Source organism: Biomphalaria glabrata, chromosome 4 (assembly GCF_947242115.1).
Source record: "Biomphalaria glabrata chromosome 4, xgBioGlab47.1, whole genome shotgun sequence".
Classification (NCBI taxonomy): domain Eukaryota; kingdom Metazoa; phylum Mollusca; class Gastropoda; family Planorbidae; genus Biomphalaria; species Biomphalaria glabrata.
Window position 1 is genome coordinate 55274773 of NC_074714.1, and position 21696 is coordinate 55296468.

Here is a 21696-nt window from a genome sequence, read left to right on the forward strand (position 1 = left end):
GGTATGTCTAAAATGTCAAAAAGTTATGTTTTAAATGTCACAGAGTAATGTCTACAATGTCACAAAGTTAGTCAATAATTTTACATGTCACAAAGGTATGTATACAGTGTCACCTATCACAAAGTTAGTCTATAGTGTCACGTGTCACAAAGTTATGTTTACAATGTTACATGTCAGTCTATAATGTCACATAGTTATGTCTACAATGTCACATCTCAAAAAGTTAGTCGAAATGTCACCTGTCACAAAGTTTTTTCTACAATATCACATCTCACAGAGTTATATCTATGATGTCCCAAAATTATGTCTGCAATATCATATAACGAGTGTCAATGTAGCCTAGTCAATTGCATCAAAACAACGTTACTCCCAATTTTAAAGGGAAATTCCGATGGTTTTTCAAATTTGAGTCTATTGACATTTAAATTCTGCGTAAAAAGTTGTAATAGTAAACATTTTACTTTTTTTTTTTATTCAAATGTTTAGAAACATTTATATTTAATAAATTAGACAGTAAATTCTTGACATCTAAAAAAAAAAGGGGGGGTTCTTTGAGGTTTTGTTAGGTTAGGCATACGTCACTTCCCTCAACAATACTGAAGAGCGAATCTAGATCTAACCAATCGTATCGCTTCATTCTTACAGTGGCTGATAACCTTAGTGACAGCCTAGTCCATGGCTATATTACAGTTACATTTATATAGATAGATCTAAAAGCATAAGGATAACCAACTCGAGAAAGAATAGTAACATTTTCATCTACAACCCTCCGTGTCTCAAAAAGTAAATAGATCGTGTGTCTCTAACAAACTGGTCAGTGTAAGGCTAGTCTTGGCTATGTGTAGTCGGTCGTGACAAGACAACCAAGCGATAGTGTTTGTTGTGTGTTGAGTGGCCAGGCGAGAAAATACACACTGCCATGATTTGTCAAGAATGTAGATCTAATCTTAACACCTATTTTTCTTTGCCTATCTAAATCTAAATGCATAGACCTAGATCTTTTTGTTTACTAGATTGTAAATTTTACTGCATGATTTTCCGTTATATAGTAAGTCAACAGATTAAATTAAAAGTTTTTTTATGACGTCACATAGAAACCCGGTGAAGATCTGACCGTTTTTTGATACGCAGAAAAAATTACGTCAGAAAAGAATCCATTTCTAAGTTATAATTGAAAATATAATAAAAAGAATAAAATATTCGTTTTCTATAAATCGAAACACATTATATCAAAATGTCTAAACCATCGGAGTTTCCATTTATATGTCAAGCAATACTATGAAGTAAATAATATTTTCAATTATTTAAATGAATAGCTAGAGCTGAAGAGGACCCTAACCACACTTGTTAGGTCGATTGTTTTGGTAATGTCAATGACGTTGCCCTATTTAGACTTCAAAAGGCCCTAAGCTATTTGAGATGTGGGATCCTTTAAAAGTCCAGATGTCATAAGTCAGTTCTAAATATGTATTAGGGACCGATGCTTTAGCTTGTACTGCCTATAGGTATTTTCGGCCCTGGTCAAGGCCGTGCGATTATGGAGGTCACTGGTTGTTTTCTCAATTTTGACAGACGACTTCCATGTCTCACGTGCATATGTGGCTGTTGAGAACAGACTAAATGTGGCTCAACAAAAAATGGTTGAAACGGATTTTGAGAATGTCAGTTACACAGATCGGGTCTCAAACAAGGAGATCCTATGCTGAACTGGGATTCGAACACTTAGTGAGGTTGTGACGGAGCGTCGCATGAGGTTTGCGGGACATGTTCTCCGACAAAATGAACTACGCATACCAAGAGATGACATGGAGGCCAATACGAGGAAAGCGCAAATAGGAACGTCCTCGTATAACCTGGCGCCACACCTTCATGAAGGACCTCAGAACAGTGGACACCAGGTGGGAGGAGGCTTCAGACATTGCCAGTGACAGATCTTTGAGGAGACAGCTTGCCGCCAAATGCGCCGAACGGCGCGGGAGGACCTAAGTCTAAGTCAGTCTATTTGTTTTAAAGACAATTTAAGACATATAAACATACACACGCTTACATTAAAGCATTGCTTTAATTAATCATTAATTATTTAGTACTAATTGTTTAAAATAACCTTTACTAAATCAAGGGGAGAAAGTTTGACGCACAAGTGTTCCTTCCAACATTTTTGTTAACCAGACGATAGTCTTCTTCTTAGCAACTGGGTTTTCGTGTCATTAAATTTCTCTTTCCACCCAGAAATCGATTACAAAATAACCCAGACTTTCATCGGCTCACCTAGACCTCTACGGAGGTCACCCATTACTCTCTCCCCCTCCCTTTTTTTAAAACCACTTCTTGATAAAAAGTTGTGGGTTATTTTTTTAAGACAGTATGAAAACAAATCAGTTTATCGGCAGCGAGGTGCATCTTTCGTTTAACTGCACCACGCTCCCTAAAGGGCGCCGACTCTTTTTGATTCGAAACGTTTAACTGTCAAAAGATTACTGACGGGGCCAGTTACACAAGTCTCAAAACAAAAATGTTTACAAATATTTTTTTTTTTTTTGTTTCCTATCGTTCAATAGCTGGAGTCCTTGACATTGATTGCCCTAAACAGATGAAGCTAGGTGTGTCAACGCACGAGACAATTTATTAACAGTAGTAGTGTGTAGTGTGCCCCAGTCAGAGATGATTATCTTATCTCCAATATCTGACATACATGCTCTGTGTCTGCTGGGTTTATCTGCGCTCAGCTCTAGTGTCAACCTATATAAGCCTTGAGTCGCGCAGAAATACATTCAGGGTACGCAGACGTGTAAGTAGACCCATTGCTTCTCTTTCTCAGTTATCTTATCTTAGTTTTACTAACACACGTTCATTTTACCGCATCACATGTAGTCCGTCGTTTTTTGGATATAGATGTATTAGAAAAGATTTTCTATTCTAAACCGGCGCTCTCTGTACAGCATTCAAGTCATAAAGGTCAATAGGCATGCAATGTTTGCAACGCAGTGAAAACACACCCACAGATGTGTACACGGAAATGATAGCACACTAGCACATGCCATACAGGCCTCATACTCCTGTGGAATTTCTTGAATTGGTCCAATTCACTTGAATAGTCAGACGATTCAAAACCTAAATCAAATCAAACTTTTATTTCTAGTCTTGGAACAAACGAATAATGGCCTTGTTTTTCATTAGTTGGATTCTGGATTAGTTTAAAGAAACGTATCCTTTCCCAATTATCTCACAAACCTTTCTGAGCACAACAGTAAGTACTTTACTTACACACATTTAAAAAAAAAAAATGCAAACATCCCTAAATAGATTTTGCGTACAACTTTATTTCAATTCTCCAAGACAAGTAGGCAAGTACTTTTTAGCCATAATAAGAGGGAGTGTAAGACTTGTATTATAAAGATCTAGATTGTACGCTGTTTTTTTTTTATTATTATTATTACCTGTATTAACGTCTGAATACAATGTATTCGTCTGACTGGTTTTTTTTTACAAAGCTGATCTTATAACTCTATCAAAGATATTACGTCTCACGCGTGTCCCTAAAGCTTAGATCAACTCACTCTGTCAGGGAGGGACACCTTTTATTCACGTTATTTCTCCCACTTCCCATTCTCGGATCAAGTTGAATCTTAGCACAATTATTCATTGTTCTTAACAGAACATGAATAAATTATTTAAAAAATTAACCAATAAGTCAATGAAGGAGTGGTAATTAATTAATTGTATTTGATATCGAAAAGAATAAATAAATCTTAAGGTATTTAGATATATTGCCCTGTTTAAACTGTTTTTGTTGTTTTCATTTTTAGAATTTGTTCGTTTGTCCCTTCAAACAATTATAGACAAGTTTTGATGTGTGCAAAACTGTAGAACAGCTCAAATAGTTTCTATAACCATAGTATTATTATTATTATAGCTTTTATATAGCGCTACTTTCATGCTTATAGCATGCTCAGAGCGCTTTGGTCCAATCTCATTTGTGGACCAGTGGGGGGAGGGGGTATCTAGGAGTTGGTTTTCCGTGCTCAGTAAACGCAACTCTGCCCGAATCGGGTGTCGAACCTCGAGCCCCCTTCTAGGTAGCCAAGACAAGCGAAGTTCAAGCGCACTTAGCCTCTCGACCACGCTTATATATATATATATATATATATAGAGAGAGAGAGAGAGAGAGAGAGAGAGAGATGAATATTTGGTTGATAAAGTCTAAATGGATGGTCTGATCCATTAATTGACTAAATTTTAGAGCTACAGTATATTTGTGATAAATTGAATGGAAGGTCATTGTAGTCTTTGACGTTATACTGAATGGTAAGTCTGTTCCGTTTTGTGATTGGGTGGTTAATTCATCTCAATTGTGTCTCGTGTTCAGGTATTGGTTGGCAAGAATATTGTGAAACAAGATCCATAGAGTTCACTTTTTTTATTTTCACAATGAAAGAAATGTTCAAAACTAGGAGATTAATTGTAAATGTGATTGTGTTAACAAATTAACTGTAAATGTGATTGTGTTAACAAATTGACTGTAAATGTGATTGTGTTAACAAATTGACTGTAAATGTGATTGTATTAACAAATTGATCTCAATGTCATTCCAGGTGCTATGGCTAGCTTCGAGTTGCTCAATTTTGCTGTGACCTACAAAGTGAAAGATGAAAGGCTCACGCTGTTGCAGGTGTAATGTCGGCGCCACATGTGACCTACTATCAAATGATCTTAACTTACAAAATATGAACACAAGTACATAAAGTCAATCCGTCAACTCCAACGTAAAGTGTAAAACATGTGAATTCTAGATAAGAGAGACGTGTACCAACTCCAACGTAAAGTGTATATATATCATGTAAATTCTAGATAGCAGAGACGGGTACGACACCACTCCATTCTGTTACGTGGGTCTATGAGTGACCACAGTACCAAAATGTACACTTTTCTGGACGACTGACCAACAGAATGGTGGATGCCTGGCCGAGATGACACTGTCACTGGTCTCCTGCCTGGTTTTGGCTGTCATGACAGGGGCCCAAGCTCTAGAGCACCTGGCCACTGACAAAGTCGGCACGCCGAGCCTGGTCGCCATGCCCCGAGGCGCGGTCAACTTGGAGGACAACACGCTAGAGGACGACCTGTCCGCAGAAAAGCAATGCCCTACAAAGTGTGACTGTTACAGGAGAGCGCTCCCGCTTGCCGGGCTCGAAGAGCGACTCCTGGTTGTCAACTGCTCGAGGAGAGGTCTGGTCGAGTTCCCCTCTGGCTTACCAAGTGCCACAGAAGTGCTAGACTTGGCCTACAACCAACTCCGGAACATGTCCTCTCTGCCACGGCTGCTGGAACTCAAAGTCCTGGATGTGTCCGGCAATCAACTCCGTCAGCTAGACAACCAATGGCTCTTTGAACATGTCAACAAGCTCAGGATCCTCAGGTGACAACAAGATTTTGATTGTAATATTTAAATATTTAACAAATAGCTGAGCCTGTTTTTAAGCTCGTATTTAAAAGAAAAAAAAAGAGAAGCCAGAAACTCTTCAAATCATAAAACCGTTAAAAGATCTACCTCCAGTTTAGGCCCTTGAATTCATCCAATTCACTTGAATAAAATGTTTGTTTTACATTGTTTCGGATGTTCCTTCAGAGTTGAACCTAGTTTACTTCCTAGTCCAAACCTCCCGCAGGACGACGGGGGATGGGAGCGGGCAGGGTTTGAACCCTCGACCGTCGATGAATCCGAACGACAGTCCAGCGCGCAAACCGCACGACCAGGCGGACGATTTCGAGTAAAGTCATATACTAAGCTATTGCGTCGCCGTTTTCTAAAGTAGGGGGGGGCGCAACAAACTTATCATCAAATATTCAACAAACAAAAGCTTTTTTTTTTTTGTTTAGGCCAACAGGTTTGCCTAGCTAGTATTAAACTACTTAAAAACAAAAATATCAAAAGATACAGACCGTTGCTAAAATAATCCAATTCATCCAAAACAAAATTACAAATGGAGTTTCTGTAAACATAAACTCAGATGCGGCCCGAAGGGTCGACCTGTTTGTGAGCAATGGAAGCAAACAGGGAGGCTCCAATATTTTCAGCACGAGAATCAGAAGCTAAGAAGCAGCAATACCCACAATTCTACTTCCGTCTATACAAAACAAATGTGTGTGTGTGAATAAGGCGAATATTAAACTAAATAAATCGTCTGGACCTGAAGCTGTTCCAGCTAGTTTGCTTTAAAAAAAATTAAAATATTTTGGCATTGACGGTCCATTGCATCAGTGGATCAAAGATTTTCTGATAGGGAGAGAACAAACTGTAATAATAAATGGCTCTAAATCAACACCAATAAAAGTAAACTCAAGGAACAGTCTTGGGTCCACTGCTATTTTTAATGTACATAAATGATTTACCAAATTGCATTAGTTCAGATCTGACAAAAGTCAGATTATTTGCAGACGATTGCATAATATATAGAACAATAAAAACAACACAAGACACAGATATTTTACAAAGAGAATTAGATGAATTACAGAAATGGGAATCAAATTGGAGCATGTCTTTCCACGCAGCAAAAATGTCAGTTATTAATTCATGGTAAACCAGTAACACAGACTAAAAACGCAAAATACCTAGGTGTTATAATAAATGAACAACTGTCATGGAATCCACATATTGATGAAACTATCAAAAAAATCAAACAAAGCATTAGGGTTTATTAAAAGAAATTTCTATAAATCAAATAAGAACATAAAACTAAAATGTTATGTAACCTTGGTTAGGCCAATAATAGAATATGCATCCTCTATTAGGGACCCCTCAACTCAAGAAAATATTAAAAACTGGAACAGACACAAAATAGAGCATTGAGATTCATAACAAACGAATATTTACATTTGACTAGAGTAACATCATTAGTAAAATCACTAAATTTAGAAAGCCTTCAGGACAGAAGACTCAAAAGTAAAGTAGCAATTATACATAAACACTGAACCATAATCTTCAAATACAAAAACAAAATCTAATAAAATACTCTGAAAGACACAAAGATAAAGGCACATTCCTCGTTCCATATGCTAGGACAAGTTAGTACAAATGCTCCTTCTTCCCTAGCGCTATTAGAGCATGAAATGGGTTGCCTGAGCTAGCCAGGAAAACCAGTGACTTGTCAGAATTTAAGTCATTGGTTAATATGCATGACTAAATGCATGACGCACAGGACGTAATCTTCTTTTTTGAAGTAACGTCTGTATCATATAAGATAAGTGTTGCAGAGGTGACTGTATTGTTTGGGAAGCTGACGTTGTTATTGTTCTTATTGCATTTTCAATATTCATAATTACAGTTGACTCTTGATAATCCGACACACTCAGTAATCTGACGCGGCGCTGGTGTATGCACCAGCTGCGCATGCGTGTTTAAATATTGAAAGTCAACAAGACAAAGTCACGTGACAGATGGTTGGCATGGAAACAAAAACAAAAGACTATTACACATTTTTTTTTGTTAAATACACCTGCGTAAATTCGTGCAACCAATGTATACTAAATATTACATTTTTATATAGAAGTTAAAGCTTAGCTTGTAATTGAGTACAGCACGTGAACACTGAAATCATATGTTTTGAATGTTTCATTATAGGGGGCCGGTCAAACCCTTTAGTACAACAATACATTTCATTTCAATTTGGACGCATACGATCAAAGTTATCAAAGCGAAGAGCTATGTTCGCATACTTCTTTGGTTTCAAACAATACACAATAAGCAAAATTTTTGGAATGTGGGCTTTTTACCAATGGACCTCATTCACCAATCGCAAACAAACAACATTTAGTCACGTGATCTTATTGAGAAAACAATGGGAAAAACTGTCACGTGACAACCATCATGAATTAAACATGAGATCGTAAATTATATAGAAGAGATAGAGCACCACGTGGCTAAATGTTGTTTGTTTACGATTGGTGAATGAGGTCCATTAGAAACAGAAGCTAAACCATAGCGCATCAGAGAAACTGATGGTGAGATGGAAGTGTAATGTGTGTTTGTGTGTGTGTGCGTCAACGAATGTTTCTTAAGGGTTCAACAAAATTCAACTGTTGAAGAGTTTCGACTAACCCAATTCTTTGTTTCAGTCTGTCGGACAACAAGTTGTTGGCCTTACAGCACGGGACATTCAATGGACTGGACAGTCTCAGAGTTTTGGACTTGTCGAGAAACGGTATTCGGAGAGTGGAGACTCACTCTTTTGCTGGACTCACCGACTTGGAGGTAACAAGTGCGGGGAGGGAGGGTGGAGGCGGGGCTGGACAAACTCGGAGGTAACTAGTGAGGCGTCCACGACAAATGGGAATGGTTTAGATATGAGACTTTTTTTGTTCTGGTCGCTCTCTTTCTCTCTCTTTCTCTCTCTCTTTTCTCGTGTTTCGCTAGTAGAGGAATGTGACAAGAGAGAACTCATAAGGTCGGTCCGTCACAACTTATAATAAGTTGATAAAACATTACATGAAAAACACTTAAAGTAAACTAATGTAGACATATCGCGATAAATTAGTCGTAATTGAAAAGGCTGAAATGTTTCAGGTATTTTCCTAGGAATATTTAGCGACAACAAGTGTATGTGCAATCAATGAGACATTGTTTTGTTTCGCACTCATTTTTTTCCCACTGCACTTTTTAGTTAACCCGACATTATCTCCCCTTTCCCGTAGAACCACTTGACTATTGTAGTTTGATTTTGCGAATTAATTAATTTATAGGCTAAAATCTGAAAAGATTAGTTATGTTTTGTTGTTGTTGGTTTTTTTGGAAGGGGAGAAACCTGGCAAGAAATTAAACGCTCTTCCCATCCAACATAAAAACTGCTAATTAACTATATTACCTTTGTTTTAAAAATAAGAAGAAAAAAAAAGAATCTAACAGAAAGTGTATTGGTTTAACTATGGTCTTATTTCTATGTCTTATTTCTATGTTATCTGTGTGGATTGATGCATAACTCTTCTCTTTCTACCATCAGGTTCTTAACTTGAAGAACAACCAGCTGTATCAGCTGGAAAGAGGTTGGCTGCTACCGCTTGCGTCTCTCCAAAGACTTTACCTTTCTGACAACAAGATCTCCAGCCTCGACGACGGCGTCTTCGCCAAACTCCCGGAGCTCCAGCATTTGGATCTGTCGAACAACATGATCAGAGAAGTCCCCGACAACGCCTTCGGTGGCCTCAGGAGCCTCAACCTGCTGAACTTTACCGGGAACTCGAACATGAAGGAAGTCCCCACCAAATCTTTACAGCCGCTGCCCACCGTAAACATTCTGCTCTTGGATGGGCTGGCCATGTTGAGACTACGATCTTTTGCAGTTGGCAGCATCGATGTTGTAGAGCTCTCGATGAGCTACGCGCCAAAGCTTCAGGTCATTGAAGAGGCAGCATTTCACAATCTTAGTAGTTTAACCAGTCTTCAGTTGCATGACAACCCTCGCCTTGTTTATATTCACCCAGCATCGTTCGCTTCCGTGCCACGCCTCCGTCACCTCCACCTTCACAACAACGGCCTCGTGTCCGTGTCTAGTCAGCTGGTCACCTCGCTACCATCGCTCTACGATCTTCATCTTCACCATAATCGCTTCTTTTGTGACTGCAACATCTACTGGCTACGCAAAGAGCTGAGCTTCGAGAACCCAAGGAGCTCGCTTACATCCCCCATGACGACATCGACAGATGACGTCAGATATACTTTGGCATCCACTGGCACGAGCTCACCACGTTCGCTAGTGAGCGAGCCACAGCGCGTGTCTTGCTACTTCCAATCAGGAGGTCCGGAAATGTCGTTGATGCAGCTGCCGATGGAGTACTTCTCCCCCATGTGCCCGCCAACAGTTCTGGCCATGTTCCCTGCAGACATCAGTCTCACTATCGGAGAGGAACTCTGGCTGGAGTGTCACGGACTCGGTGTGCCAGCACCCAGTCTATCCTGGGTGCTTCCAGGAGGGCGAGAAATCAACGCCACGTCAAACTTTGTAGGAGAAACAAACTTCTCCCTCACTGAAGTCCTACAAGACAGCGCGCTCCTCCACATTAAACCAGTTAGCCTATCAGACAGTGGCACGTACGGCTGCCGCGCGGTCAATTCTATATCGGAAGAGATCAAAACCACACAAGTACGTGTTCAGAACAAACCACTGTCCATATCTGATGTAAGAGTGGGCAACGATTACATCACTCTGGCCTGGAGAGGGGCCATCCCACGGGCTCAGATGTCGGACTTCCAACTGTTCTATAAAGAGATTGAACCCACGCCAAACAGAGGAGGAGACGACCGTGACAACTCGACAGAGTACACCACCATACAACTCCATGGGAACATTCACAAATGCACCATCACTGGTCTCAAACCGCTGACTACGTACGAGGTGTGTCTTGTATACAGGAAGATACACCCCATGCAGTGCAGCAACTACACGACCACACAGGAAGTGGAGGTCCTCGTGTCTGACGGGATTGTCAGAATAAGCAAGAGCCAGATCGGGCTGGGCTTTGCTGTGGTGCTGGGGATAGTGGTGCTGGTGGTGGTTCTTCTGCTGGTGCGGCGAGCTCGGCGCCGAAAGGACTACCAAGGCCCCCTGGCGGACGAGGAGAAAGCCAGTATCCCGTTGGAAGCGGTGGGCCCCACGGTACCCAGCACCCCATTGACATCCTCCCGAACAGCACTGCTCCCAAACTCCCAGATCTAGCCGCAACAAACACTTTATGTCATTCCATGGCTCGTGTGGAAGCACACTGACCCCACTCGACCTGAACAAAATGTGGGTCATTACAGCTTTAAAAACAAAAGACGATGCAGTTCCTTCCTTGCTGTGCTACAGTTATTCCTAAACTATTCCATTCGATTGTATTTTTTTTTCCTAATGATGACTCTTTGCTAATTCATAAAGTTATTTCAGTGTCAATTCATCACCAGTTCAACTACGCGTGTTTGTATTTTACCAATTATAAAACATTTTAATGGACGCTTACGTATAGAGGCTAGCAATGAAATCAACAGGGCTTTATGTAAATAGTGTGTATGTGTGTTTATGTGTGCGTGTGTAAAGAAGGGGACTAGGACACCCCCCTCCCCCAGGTGATAACTCATCGTGTAAGAGCAATACATGTATCTTATAATCACGCTTACACCAGCTTCTCATAATGACACATGCAGTTTATCTGTCCAGTCTATGCAGTTAGCTCGCTTTGACACAGCGGGATATTTCTACCAATTCATTCCTGACATTTGTTCTTATATATATATATCATGTCAAAATTTCCAGCCATTTCTTATCAAAGGAAATAACGAAAATGGGATGTTTTGCTTAAGTTTGAAAATTAAAAAACAAACCCTTAAACAAAATTATTGATATCTTCTACCCTACAAGATAAAATAAAGATACTGAGGACAGGTTTCTGTTAAAGACCATGTACAAAGATCTAGCTCTCAATTTGTAAGCTATGGGGAAAAAAAGTAAAAGACAAAATACAATCGTATAAAACTCAGCTTGAATACTCTCCGATTTCAGAAACACTTAAATTGTCAATGGGGATAGAGAAATATGTAACATTTTTTGTTTATACCCAAAGAGTTCATTGTATGCATTCATTCTCTTGTGTAGATCTAAATCTTATCATGATCATATATACATGTTATATCAGAGGTGGGTAAACTACGAACCGCAGGCCGAATGAAACCCGGCTGAATCATATGGCTGAATCATATTAAAAAGTTGCTTGATGATAATTTTTGTACTCCAAGAAGCAAGCAAGGAATTTGTATGTGATCTCTATTGCTTGGACAAAAGTTTCAATGTAAAAGACACAGCACAACTGTTAGATACTTTACACAGGAAATACGAAGAGATACTATCTGTTGAGTTAATTGTATTATACAGTGCAAATTGTAATTTTGCATAAGGTTTGCCCACCCCTGTATATTCTACATTGTAAATACTGTACAATTTTTTAGACTTTTATAAACAGACTGTATCTAAAGATAATTGATAGTTTGGCGTCATAGGTTCTTAGTAATCAAAATATTTAATGAACATAAGATGAAAACCGAGTTTAAATTTAGAAATAACCCAGATAGCCAACCATTAGCTCATCAGATAGCCAACCATTAGCTCATCAGGTGTAGCTTGTTGGATAGCCAACCATTAGCACATCAGATGTAGCTTGTTGGATAGCCAACCATTAGCACATCAGATGTAGCTTGTTGGATAGCCAACCATTAGCACATCAGATGTAGCTTGTTGGATAGTCAACCATTAGCACATCAGATGTAGCTTGTTGGATAGTCAACCATTAGCACATCAGATGTAGCTTGTTGGATAGCCAACCATTAGCTCATCAGATGTAGCTTGTTGGATAAGCCAACCATTAGCACATCAGATGTAGCTTGTTGGATAGTCAACCATTAGCACATCAGATGTAGCTTGTTGGATAGCCAACCATTAGCACATCAGATGTAGCTTGTTGGCATGTGTTGGAATCATAGAACTGACATAGATTAATGACAATGAAGACTAAATGATTTAAAAAAATGGAAATTTCAAAAAGCTTGTTTCCTTTCATCATTTTGAAGTACACATACAATAAACTAGTTTGTTTCATCTCATAAACTGGTACAATCAGAATCCAATTATAAAATTAACATTAAAAACTAAAAAGCAAATGTCTATCATCCAGTATTAAAGAATTATGGATAGATTATCTCCCATGTGTAAAATTGTTGCCTAAATGATATGATAAACAAATTGGTTTTGTTTAGTGAAAACATGTCATTTTATTGCTCATTTACATATTAGTTGCATTGGTCATTTTTATTGTTTTATTCAAAATTTGAATAATTTTTAAAAATAAACTTTCAATTTTTCTTTAAATATTTCATAAAATGTTTACTATTTATATAAGGTCACTAAATGATATTCTCAGTAATATTTGTAAATACTTCAGAACAAAAGATTTAAAAGAAAAGTAAAAATACATTAGTGCATAAAAAGCTAAACCTAACTTACAGGTACAGATGATATGAAACACTTGATGGAAAAATAAGATTTAAATACTATCCCTGTATGCTGAGACAAATACATATAAGAACTATACACTATCCTAATAGCTTTCAAGAAAAAGGTCAGAGATAGTCTGAACTAGAAATGATAGATCTATAGTAACAAGCAAAATAAAAAAAATACTTTAAAAAAACTTATATTGAGTGAAAGGACTGCACTGTACCTTCATCTCCCCCTTTTCTATATGATACAAAATTAAATAATAACCACAAATTGATTATCTAATTGGTTAATTTTTTTATTGATTCATGTGTTGTCATCGACAATGAATAAGCGTAAAGAATTTCAACTTGACCCAAGAATGGCAAGTGGGAGAAACAAAAGTGTCAAAGAATTGACCCAGACAGACAGACAGACAGATGGAGTGAGTTAATATAAACATTGTACAAATAAGAATCTGAATTACAAATAGATTTACACATATTTAAAAAGCTGTACGAAAGTACAATGACTGTTTTTTAAATGAATGGCTAATGAAACAAAAAACACTTTCCAAAACAAACAAACAATTCAGGTTGATAATTAAATAGAACTTATTTAAGAAGAAAAAAAAAACAAGGCTAGAACTAATTCACAAAACAGAAAAAACTTTTTTCCATTTCTACCCTCTCTGAGATAATGGGCTGGACTCTTACAAAGCATTGATTAGGAACTATTGGAAATAAACAGTTCAAGCAGTCTGGAATACCGTGAGGATTAACACATCCAGATGAGAGAGAGACAAAGAATGTCCTTATATATACTGCAGTTGAACTTGCTTTAAAATTTAAAAGACTATTTACAACAAGATGTTTCCATCAAAAAATTCACGCTTATATTTAAATGTCAAAATTACAAACAAGACTATCTTTGTAATGTTCATTGACACAGGACTCCACTTAAAATGTCCAATGTTACAATTCTGTACATAAAAGTAATCACTTAGAAAACAAGGTTACAAGACAGTTTTTGTGGAAACACGAACTCAAAATCGGCCCCCGAAGTAGTCCACCTAGAGTCTAAACCAGGATTCGAACACGGGACTTCCGGTTCCAAGTGCTTTACCCCTCACCCACAGCATCTCCATATATTCATTTAGAGTACACTTTTTTTTTTTAAATAATAATTATTAACTTTATCCCTACATTCAAAATTAATAACATGTTACATATAATAAAGAGAAACTAAAAAAGAATTATTCTTCTAACAAAATTAGATAAATTGGCAACACGAACAAAAAAAAAATTCTTGAACTACTTTAAGCCACAATTGTGTACAAATGACTTAACAAGACTTTCCCCTCGCAAATAAGAATTAATTTATTTTCTCTTCTAGTTTCTGAGATCTAAACAGGACGGACAGACAGGCCACACAAAACTAATAGCGTCTTTTCCCCTTTCTGGGGCCATTAAAAATGACATTTGATCAGCAATCAAATAGTTTAAAAGATGTTTAGAAGGTGGAGCAGAAACTAAGACTAAGACTAAGACTGCTTTATTGATCCTTACGGAAATTTGTTGTGATTACAAGGACTCGTTTCTCATAAAGACAACACAACAGAAAAATACACATAAATACAACAGACAATATAAAGAGTTCATTCAGCGACTACACACAGGTATCTTGGTGCATTTCATGTTCCCTGATCAATGAGTGGCGGTGATAGAGTCTGACCGAGTGAGGTACGAACGAGTTTTTGTACCGCTCCGTTTTTGTTTTGATTGACAGCAGTCGCCCACTTCGCGATGACCTGACGTAGTTCTGATGGAGCGGGTGGCCGTTGTCTTCCAAGATTTTTTCGATTTTTTCTTAGGCACGTTTGTTCAAAAAGTTCCTTTAAATGTGGTAATGTTGTGAGTGTAATCTTTGATGCTTTTTTATGTTTTCTAGACGTCGCAACAGTTTAGATGAGGTGTTGCCTTGCCAACAACTTATTCCGTATGTTAGCAGATTTTGTACAGTCGCGCCGTAAAATGTCTCAAGGATCTTCTTGTTTAATTTAAAACTGTTGAGTTTGTATAGAAAAAAGAGTCGCTGGGCTGTTTTCTTTGTCAGAGTTCCAATGAATAGAAACATACACTAAGTTTTAGATATATATATATATATTATATATATATATATAACTTATTGTTCGCATTTTGTTAGTTGTTTCGTTATTTTGCCTTGGTAAGTATAACAACATAAAAGAATGTATGGGCCTACAATTGAAAGAGGTTCTAAGGCGAAAGACAAGAAATCAATGGAGAAAGACTGTCAACAAATCTTGCATGGTGCCCCAACAGTCTAACAGAATAAGGGATAGGTAAAGGTAAAGGTAGGTAAATTTAATTTGAGCGTAGTTGTTTGAGAAATGTTCTTTATGCATATATAACTGTCTATCATGTTTCAAAAATGGTTTAATGAAAATATGTTTGTGTAAACAAAAAAATGCATAATTAGTTTAAAAATAAAATGGCTTGCTTTTCAAAGATCAAAAATAACTATCTGCTGCAACTATATGGAGCAAGTTTATGGCAATGATGAAATAGTTTTTTTTCAACGGCACTTTTAGTTTTCGAACTCAAAACTTGTCAAATAAAAAAATGGACAAAACGACAGTACAAAAGGCAAACACAGCATTTCCTTACCAAGGCCACTAAAAATTAGAATCCGAATTACTAAAACAGATTTGCCTATTGAGCTCCAATAGTTATGCAGAGAAAGTCATTAGTTAGTCACTTTGCCATTTAAATAGATGTATGAGGGAGGGGAGGTTATTCTACATAAAGTAAAATAAAAATAGAGAAGAAACAGTTAGCCCACTTGTGTGAAGAAAAAAGATCTAAGGGAAACAACTGTGTACTCACATAAGCGAAATTATATCCCCTCTTTCAATATCTGTTGTTGACCAACGATTGAGAAGAACAAAGTCAATGTTATCGCCATCTGGGTTCAAGGTCGGCTATAACAAAAAAATGTTACATTGTAAATAAATGGGATGATTTACATCCAAATTCTATTATGCTTGAAATAACATACTCTAATTATACAAAGTTAAATCCGCTGCAAGAGCATATGACAAAAAAGACACAATTATGGTTAAATGGTGATATACACAGGGGGCATGCTGGCTGAGTGGTTACGCGCTTGGCTTCTGAACCTGGGTTCCTGGGTTCGAATCTCGCTGAAGACTGGGATTTTTAATTTCTGGATTTTCAGAGCGCCCCTCAGTCCACCAAACTCTAATGGGTACCTGACTTTAGTTGGGGGAAAGAAAGTAAAGGCAGTTGGTTGTTGTGCTGGCCACATGACACCCTGATAGTTAACCTTTAGCCAAAGAAACAGATGGCCTTAACATCATCTGCCCTATAGATTGCAATTAAAAGTGAAATATGTGAGTGTCTGGACTGCAACTTACAATTGCAGTAAATGCTATAACCAATCAAAGAATTTAAGAGACTAAAAAATTTGTTTAATAATGTTAGGAAACAATTGTTACTTGCTTAGGTATTTTAATGTTTATATGGTATGTAATATTTAACAGAGTTCATAATGATTTATACATAAGAACATTCTTAATGGTTTCGACTTGTAAAGAAAAGCGGTACTATGGTAAAGGTTATTTTCAGCCATCACAGAAAATTTATACAGGGACCTATTCACCTCTTGCCAGTATATTTATTACAAACACAGGTAATCATGCAGCTATTTTCTATTTCAGGGTGGAAATAAGAAAATACAGAGTATATTTATCTTGATAAGTGTCTACAAACACAAGTTACGCACCAGTGCTTAAAAAAGGGAAGGATGTAGATTTTACACTGTTACATGTGTATTTAAGCATTATATATAGACTGCAGCCATTTTGGGGAAACTAGAAAATAAATACAAAGAATACATAGAAAGATTGCATTTTTTAGGGGGTTTTTTTTATAGAATTTCCATGTTTAGATTGCTAAATCTATATAAAAACCATTTTTCAGTGAACACCTCAGAAGTAAGAGGAACGTGTGTACAAAATTGTATGTATAGCCATTTTGTAGTTGCAGAGACTTCAAGATGTATGAATGAAGGAGTGTTATTTCATGTGTGTGTATATATATATACAAGGTCAGCAATCCAATAGTTTGAAAGATGTTTAAAAGGTAGAGCAGAAACGAATAGAAACATACGCTAAGTCTTAGATTCTATAATACACTCAATGAAGTCTAGAGGTTTACTGAAACTATTTGTTACAATACTCACTACATTTCATAAAAAGCTAAACCAAAAAAGAATAAAAACAGTACAAAATAATTTCCGAAAACACGCTCACACATAAATATATATATACATATATATTATTATAATTATATATATTATTTATCTACATGCTACTACCAATCCAATTTCAAAGATTCAATGACACATTGATGTGATGCTTAGATACCTCGATGCTTAGATAACTCGCCAATCTAAAGCCATAAATTTAAAAAAAAAACTCACCTGCATTGAAATCCCATCAACTGTTCTCACCACATAAAATAAGTCAGTGAATGCAATGTAGGGTGGACCTGCAATCACCAAGCCTTTGAGTAAACGTTTCAAAATTAACTTAACAGCTACCATCTTGACGAATCAATCTCAGCATCAAACAAAGGTAAAAATGACTCCGACTGTCAAAGTGACATTGTTTGACTTAGAATCTAAAAAAAAAAAAGCAGAAAAGAAAATAACAATGAATAGTGTACAAACACAAATAATGTGGTGGCTAATGTTACACATTTGTTATAGGAGAAAACTCTAACCAAGGACACCGTTCCATCTGTCGCAAAGCCGCTATGGTTCATTTCATAAATGAGATGAACACTTGAACATTAGCTATGTGCTGATAAACCAGTTCCCCCTTCTGTACACAGTTGATGTGCCAGAAGAAACGGCAGGTATACACTACAGTTTAAGATCAACATTGTCACATGCCAGGATGTAGCACTGCCTTAGGATCACAAGCTTTTTAATTTTTTTCTACGGGTTACTCCTGAAGCCTTTCCCATGTTTTGGTATTGACACCATTATTGAGGTGTATGTATTGGACTTGACTAACACTCAGAATACTAACATAGTAGGTTTATTGGAGACTGGGTACAGTACAGAGCATCTTGTGTGTTTAGTTCTTTACAAATTCCCAGACAATCAATGACTTAATACCATAGCATCTATAGGTCAACCATCCAATCAATCTTTCCATTACAATCTAGCTCAGATTAACCACCCAATCACAAAACTGAACAGACTTACCATTCAGTAAAATGTTATAGAATACAATGACCTTTCATTCATTCATTTCATCACAAATATATTTTATAGCAACCATTTAGTCAACTAATCATCATCATCATCAAACTCCATTAGAGTGAGGGCTTGAGAAGCTCAAATCCTCTCTTGCAAAAGCCCTGGAAAGAAACCCTGCTGTCTTGCGTAGTGCATAAATGTCGCCATACAGGTTGAGAATTTTGGGTTTCCCAGACCTGTCGAGACAGAGATCAGCAAGTCTGGGGCAGTCAAACAGAATATGAGGCACGGTCAACTAATGAATAAGACCATCCATTCAGACATTATCAACCACATATTCAACTATATATAATATTCCTATTGTAGTATTGACAAATCTACTTAATCATTCTATTATTATAGAAACCAATCGCGATGATCTTAAGTTTTGCACACATCAAAAAAAGTAAAGTTCCCCTTTCAGACCTAGCGAGCTATCGGGCAGATGATGTAAAGGTCATCTGTTTCTGTGGCCCACATTTATTAAGAGTGTCATGTGGCCAGCATAATGACCAACCGCCTTTACTTTTCCCCAACTAATGTCAGGTACCCATTAGAGCTTGGTGGACTCAGAGGCGCACTAATCATGACTAATGTACTAAAGATCCCAATATTAAAAATCCCAGTCTTCACCAAGATACCAGATTCAGAAGCCAAGTGCTTTACCACTTAACTCCATATTGTACTATAGAGATTCTATACATAAATAATATTATCATTTAATCTAAACCTAGACTAGATCTACAGAGTCATCTAGTCTAAATCTACACCATGATCATTCTGGAATTTTGGAGATCTCTAGTCTAGTCTCTATAGACACTATACTGACTATAGTATTAAAATACTATTAGATCTAGATCTAGACTAGTATTATTAGGGCGTGGAGACTAAAGGCACAGGAAAGATCTGAATTCTGAATGGAAGGATGTGTTGAAGCAGGCCAGAGCCCTCCATGGGCTGTAGCGCCACTGGGATGGATGGATGTCTAGAGATAGACTCATAATCATAGAGTCATCTTCTTCAATCAATCAATCTTAGATTCAAATCAATCAATCAATCATTTCAATGTCTTCATAAATGATAAATTAATAAATAAGATTTAAAATAATTCTAGCTCTTGCCCCATCATGGCCCATGCCATGACATGAGAATCAAAAATACTCTTACTCTTGTCTTACACCGTAGACCCAGATCTAGATTCTAATTATTGATGGATGTGGATTTATTAATATTTGCTTTAGATAAAGATCTATATTCTAGATCTAGTGTTCGATGATGTAAAATCAAGATCATGTGTAGCCTAACTTGTGATTTGAAGCAATGTCAATGACGCTATTTTAATTTAGAATGATCTCCCTTGTGGTTACTATTTACGTTTTTATATTCACCCATTTATTCTCAGCTATGTTGACACTTGGTAATTTGCACTAGATCTATGGTTTTTATTTACGTTTTTAGCGGCCCCCGAAAGGGGATAAGACGCTATTAGTTTTGTGTAAAATGTCTGTCCGTCCGTCTATTCCGTTTAGATCTCGTAAACTAGAAAAGATAGTGAAAATCCAACATCATAATATTTTAGACCATTCAAAGTTCTGATGCAACGGTTACTTTTTTCTTTTCTGAAAGCGAAAAATGTAATTTTTTTAAATCACTTATGCAAGCAGGTTTTTCATAACATTACACCACTTTTACAACTATTCACTATTAATAGTAACAAACAAGGGCGGCTTTTTAGGAGATATAAACATGCAAAACCCTGAACACATTTATGCAAACGGTTTTAGATTTTAAGTTAAGTAAGTTCTGTTATACTAACTACTAAATTTACACAAAAAATGTTTACTTTTTTTTTAAGAGAAAAAAAACTATTTAGTATGGATATAAGTTGGACATAATTTAAAACAAGAAGAATAAGAGATTGTCCCTTTACAAAACAATTAGAGCAATTATACATTCATTAAAAGACATTTGTTTGGCCAGGTTCACATCTAACTTCACATTCACTTATCCTTTGGTTTTATGGACCGCTGGGGCACCACACAAGATATCCGTCAATTTTCTTTCTCCATTCTTCCTTGTCATTTGTCTTTGATAGAATTTCATTCTGACGTTCTTTCTGCCTTTTTACCAGGGTCGGACTGGCTATATGGGCAAACGGGCAAATGCCCGGTGGGCCGGTACCAAATGGGCCGGTTTGGTCGCGAACAAAGAAAAAATCTTTTTTTTTTCCATTGGCAGTTAACGAAAAAGAGGGATGAGATAGGTTAAGTTAGAAAACATTGATATAACGCAGAAAAACAATTGGGGCGACAATTAGCTCTTTAACGGATAAAACAGATACCAACACATTAAAGAACTAGAAGGAAATGAGAAGGCTGACACACTCGCCAAGAGTGGGAGAACAAATTCACAATTAAATTGCACTCGATCCAGAAGAAATGAAGAAACTAATAGTAAATAAAATAAATGAGAAATGGACAAGCTCTCATGCGAATCACAAGAAAGATGTTGCCTATTATAAACTCTAATCTTAAGACTCAGGACCGGACACAACAGAATGAGACAACATGTCCTTCAAAACTGTTCTCTTTACCATGAGGCCCGTACAATACACTGGCTCCAAAACTGTTCACTTTACCAAGAAGCCCGTACAAGACTCTGGCCCCAAAACTGTTCACTTTACCAAGAGGCCCGTACAAGACACTGGCCCCAAAACACGCCAATAGAAAGAAAACTATATGGAGAGCTCCCTGATTTGGAAACCATCGCGCAGTTCATCTCATATATTGGTCTGTCATCTGAACGTTCCAACATAAAAATGAGAACGAGGAAGAAGAAGAAGCTCTTTAACACTAGGCCCCTACTTAATAGGAATCAACCTTAACACACACACAGCCACGAAATTGCAAGCCACTCAACTTATTCACAGCTCAATATTAGATTTGTACAGAAAAAGTAAGTTTCCTTTTTGTTTATTTTAATAACATCAATCTAAAAATACTACACTTAAGGCTTACAAAAGAAATATTATTTAATTTTAAAAAGACAAATCTAGATCTAAATCATTTTTTTTACTATTATAATTAATGGCAAACTTATGCTTAGTATGAAGTCATTGATAATGTATAGGCTTATAGCGCTGTCCCATCCGATACTCAATGAAAGGATCCACATATTCACATATAGAAGCTAATTCGGTTCGGCTTCTCTACTCACTTAAAAAGTTTGACAACACTTTCTAATCTATCAATAGAGATTTATGCTTAATTTGAAAACTTACATACTGTATTGGTAGACTTTGTTATAACTGTAGGCTACTCATTAATGCAGCACAGAAAGTGACAGATGTATC

General features: G+C 37.0%; 2 protein-coding genes across 4 annotated transcripts in view; one reads left to right on the forward strand and one right to left on the reverse strand.

The window, feature by feature from the left end:
* Positions 1 to 12887, forward strand: part of LOC106063154 (leucine-rich repeat neuronal protein 1-like) — a 38676-nt gene extending 25789 nt beyond the window's left edge. Inside the window, exons 2-5 of one of the 3 annotated variants that reach the window (XM_056025719.1) lie at positions 2559 to 2788; positions 4593 to 5416; positions 8113 to 8248; positions 8994 to 12887. In XM_056025719.1, coding sequence (XP_055881694.1) covers positions 4968 to 5416; positions 8113 to 8248; positions 8994 to 10706 — 2298 coding nt within the window. In that variant the 5' untranslated portion in view covers positions 2559 to 2788; positions 4593 to 4967 and the 3' untranslated portion in view covers positions 10707 to 12887. Of the gene's footprint in view, positions 1 to 2558; positions 2789 to 2809; positions 3248 to 4592; positions 5417 to 8112; positions 8249 to 8993 lie in introns of those variants that run through there. The other 2 variants (XM_056025721.1, XM_056025720.1) reach the window with 2 other exon arrangements.
* Positions 1 to 19676, reverse strand: part of LOC106062053 (mitochondrial inner membrane protease subunit 2-like) — an 89968-nt gene extending 70292 nt beyond the window's left edge. Inside the window, exons 1-3 of the mRNA XM_056025724.1 lie at positions 19512 to 19676; positions 17520 to 17719; positions 15902 to 15996 (exon numbers count right to left, since the gene is read on the reverse strand). Coding sequence (XP_055881699.1) covers positions 15902 to 15996; positions 17520 to 17642 — 218 coding nt within the window. The 5' untranslated portion in view covers positions 17643 to 17719; positions 19512 to 19676. The remainder of the gene's footprint in view (positions 1 to 15901; positions 15997 to 17519; positions 17720 to 19511) is intronic.
* Between the last annotated feature and the right edge of the window lie 2020 nt (positions 19677 to 21696).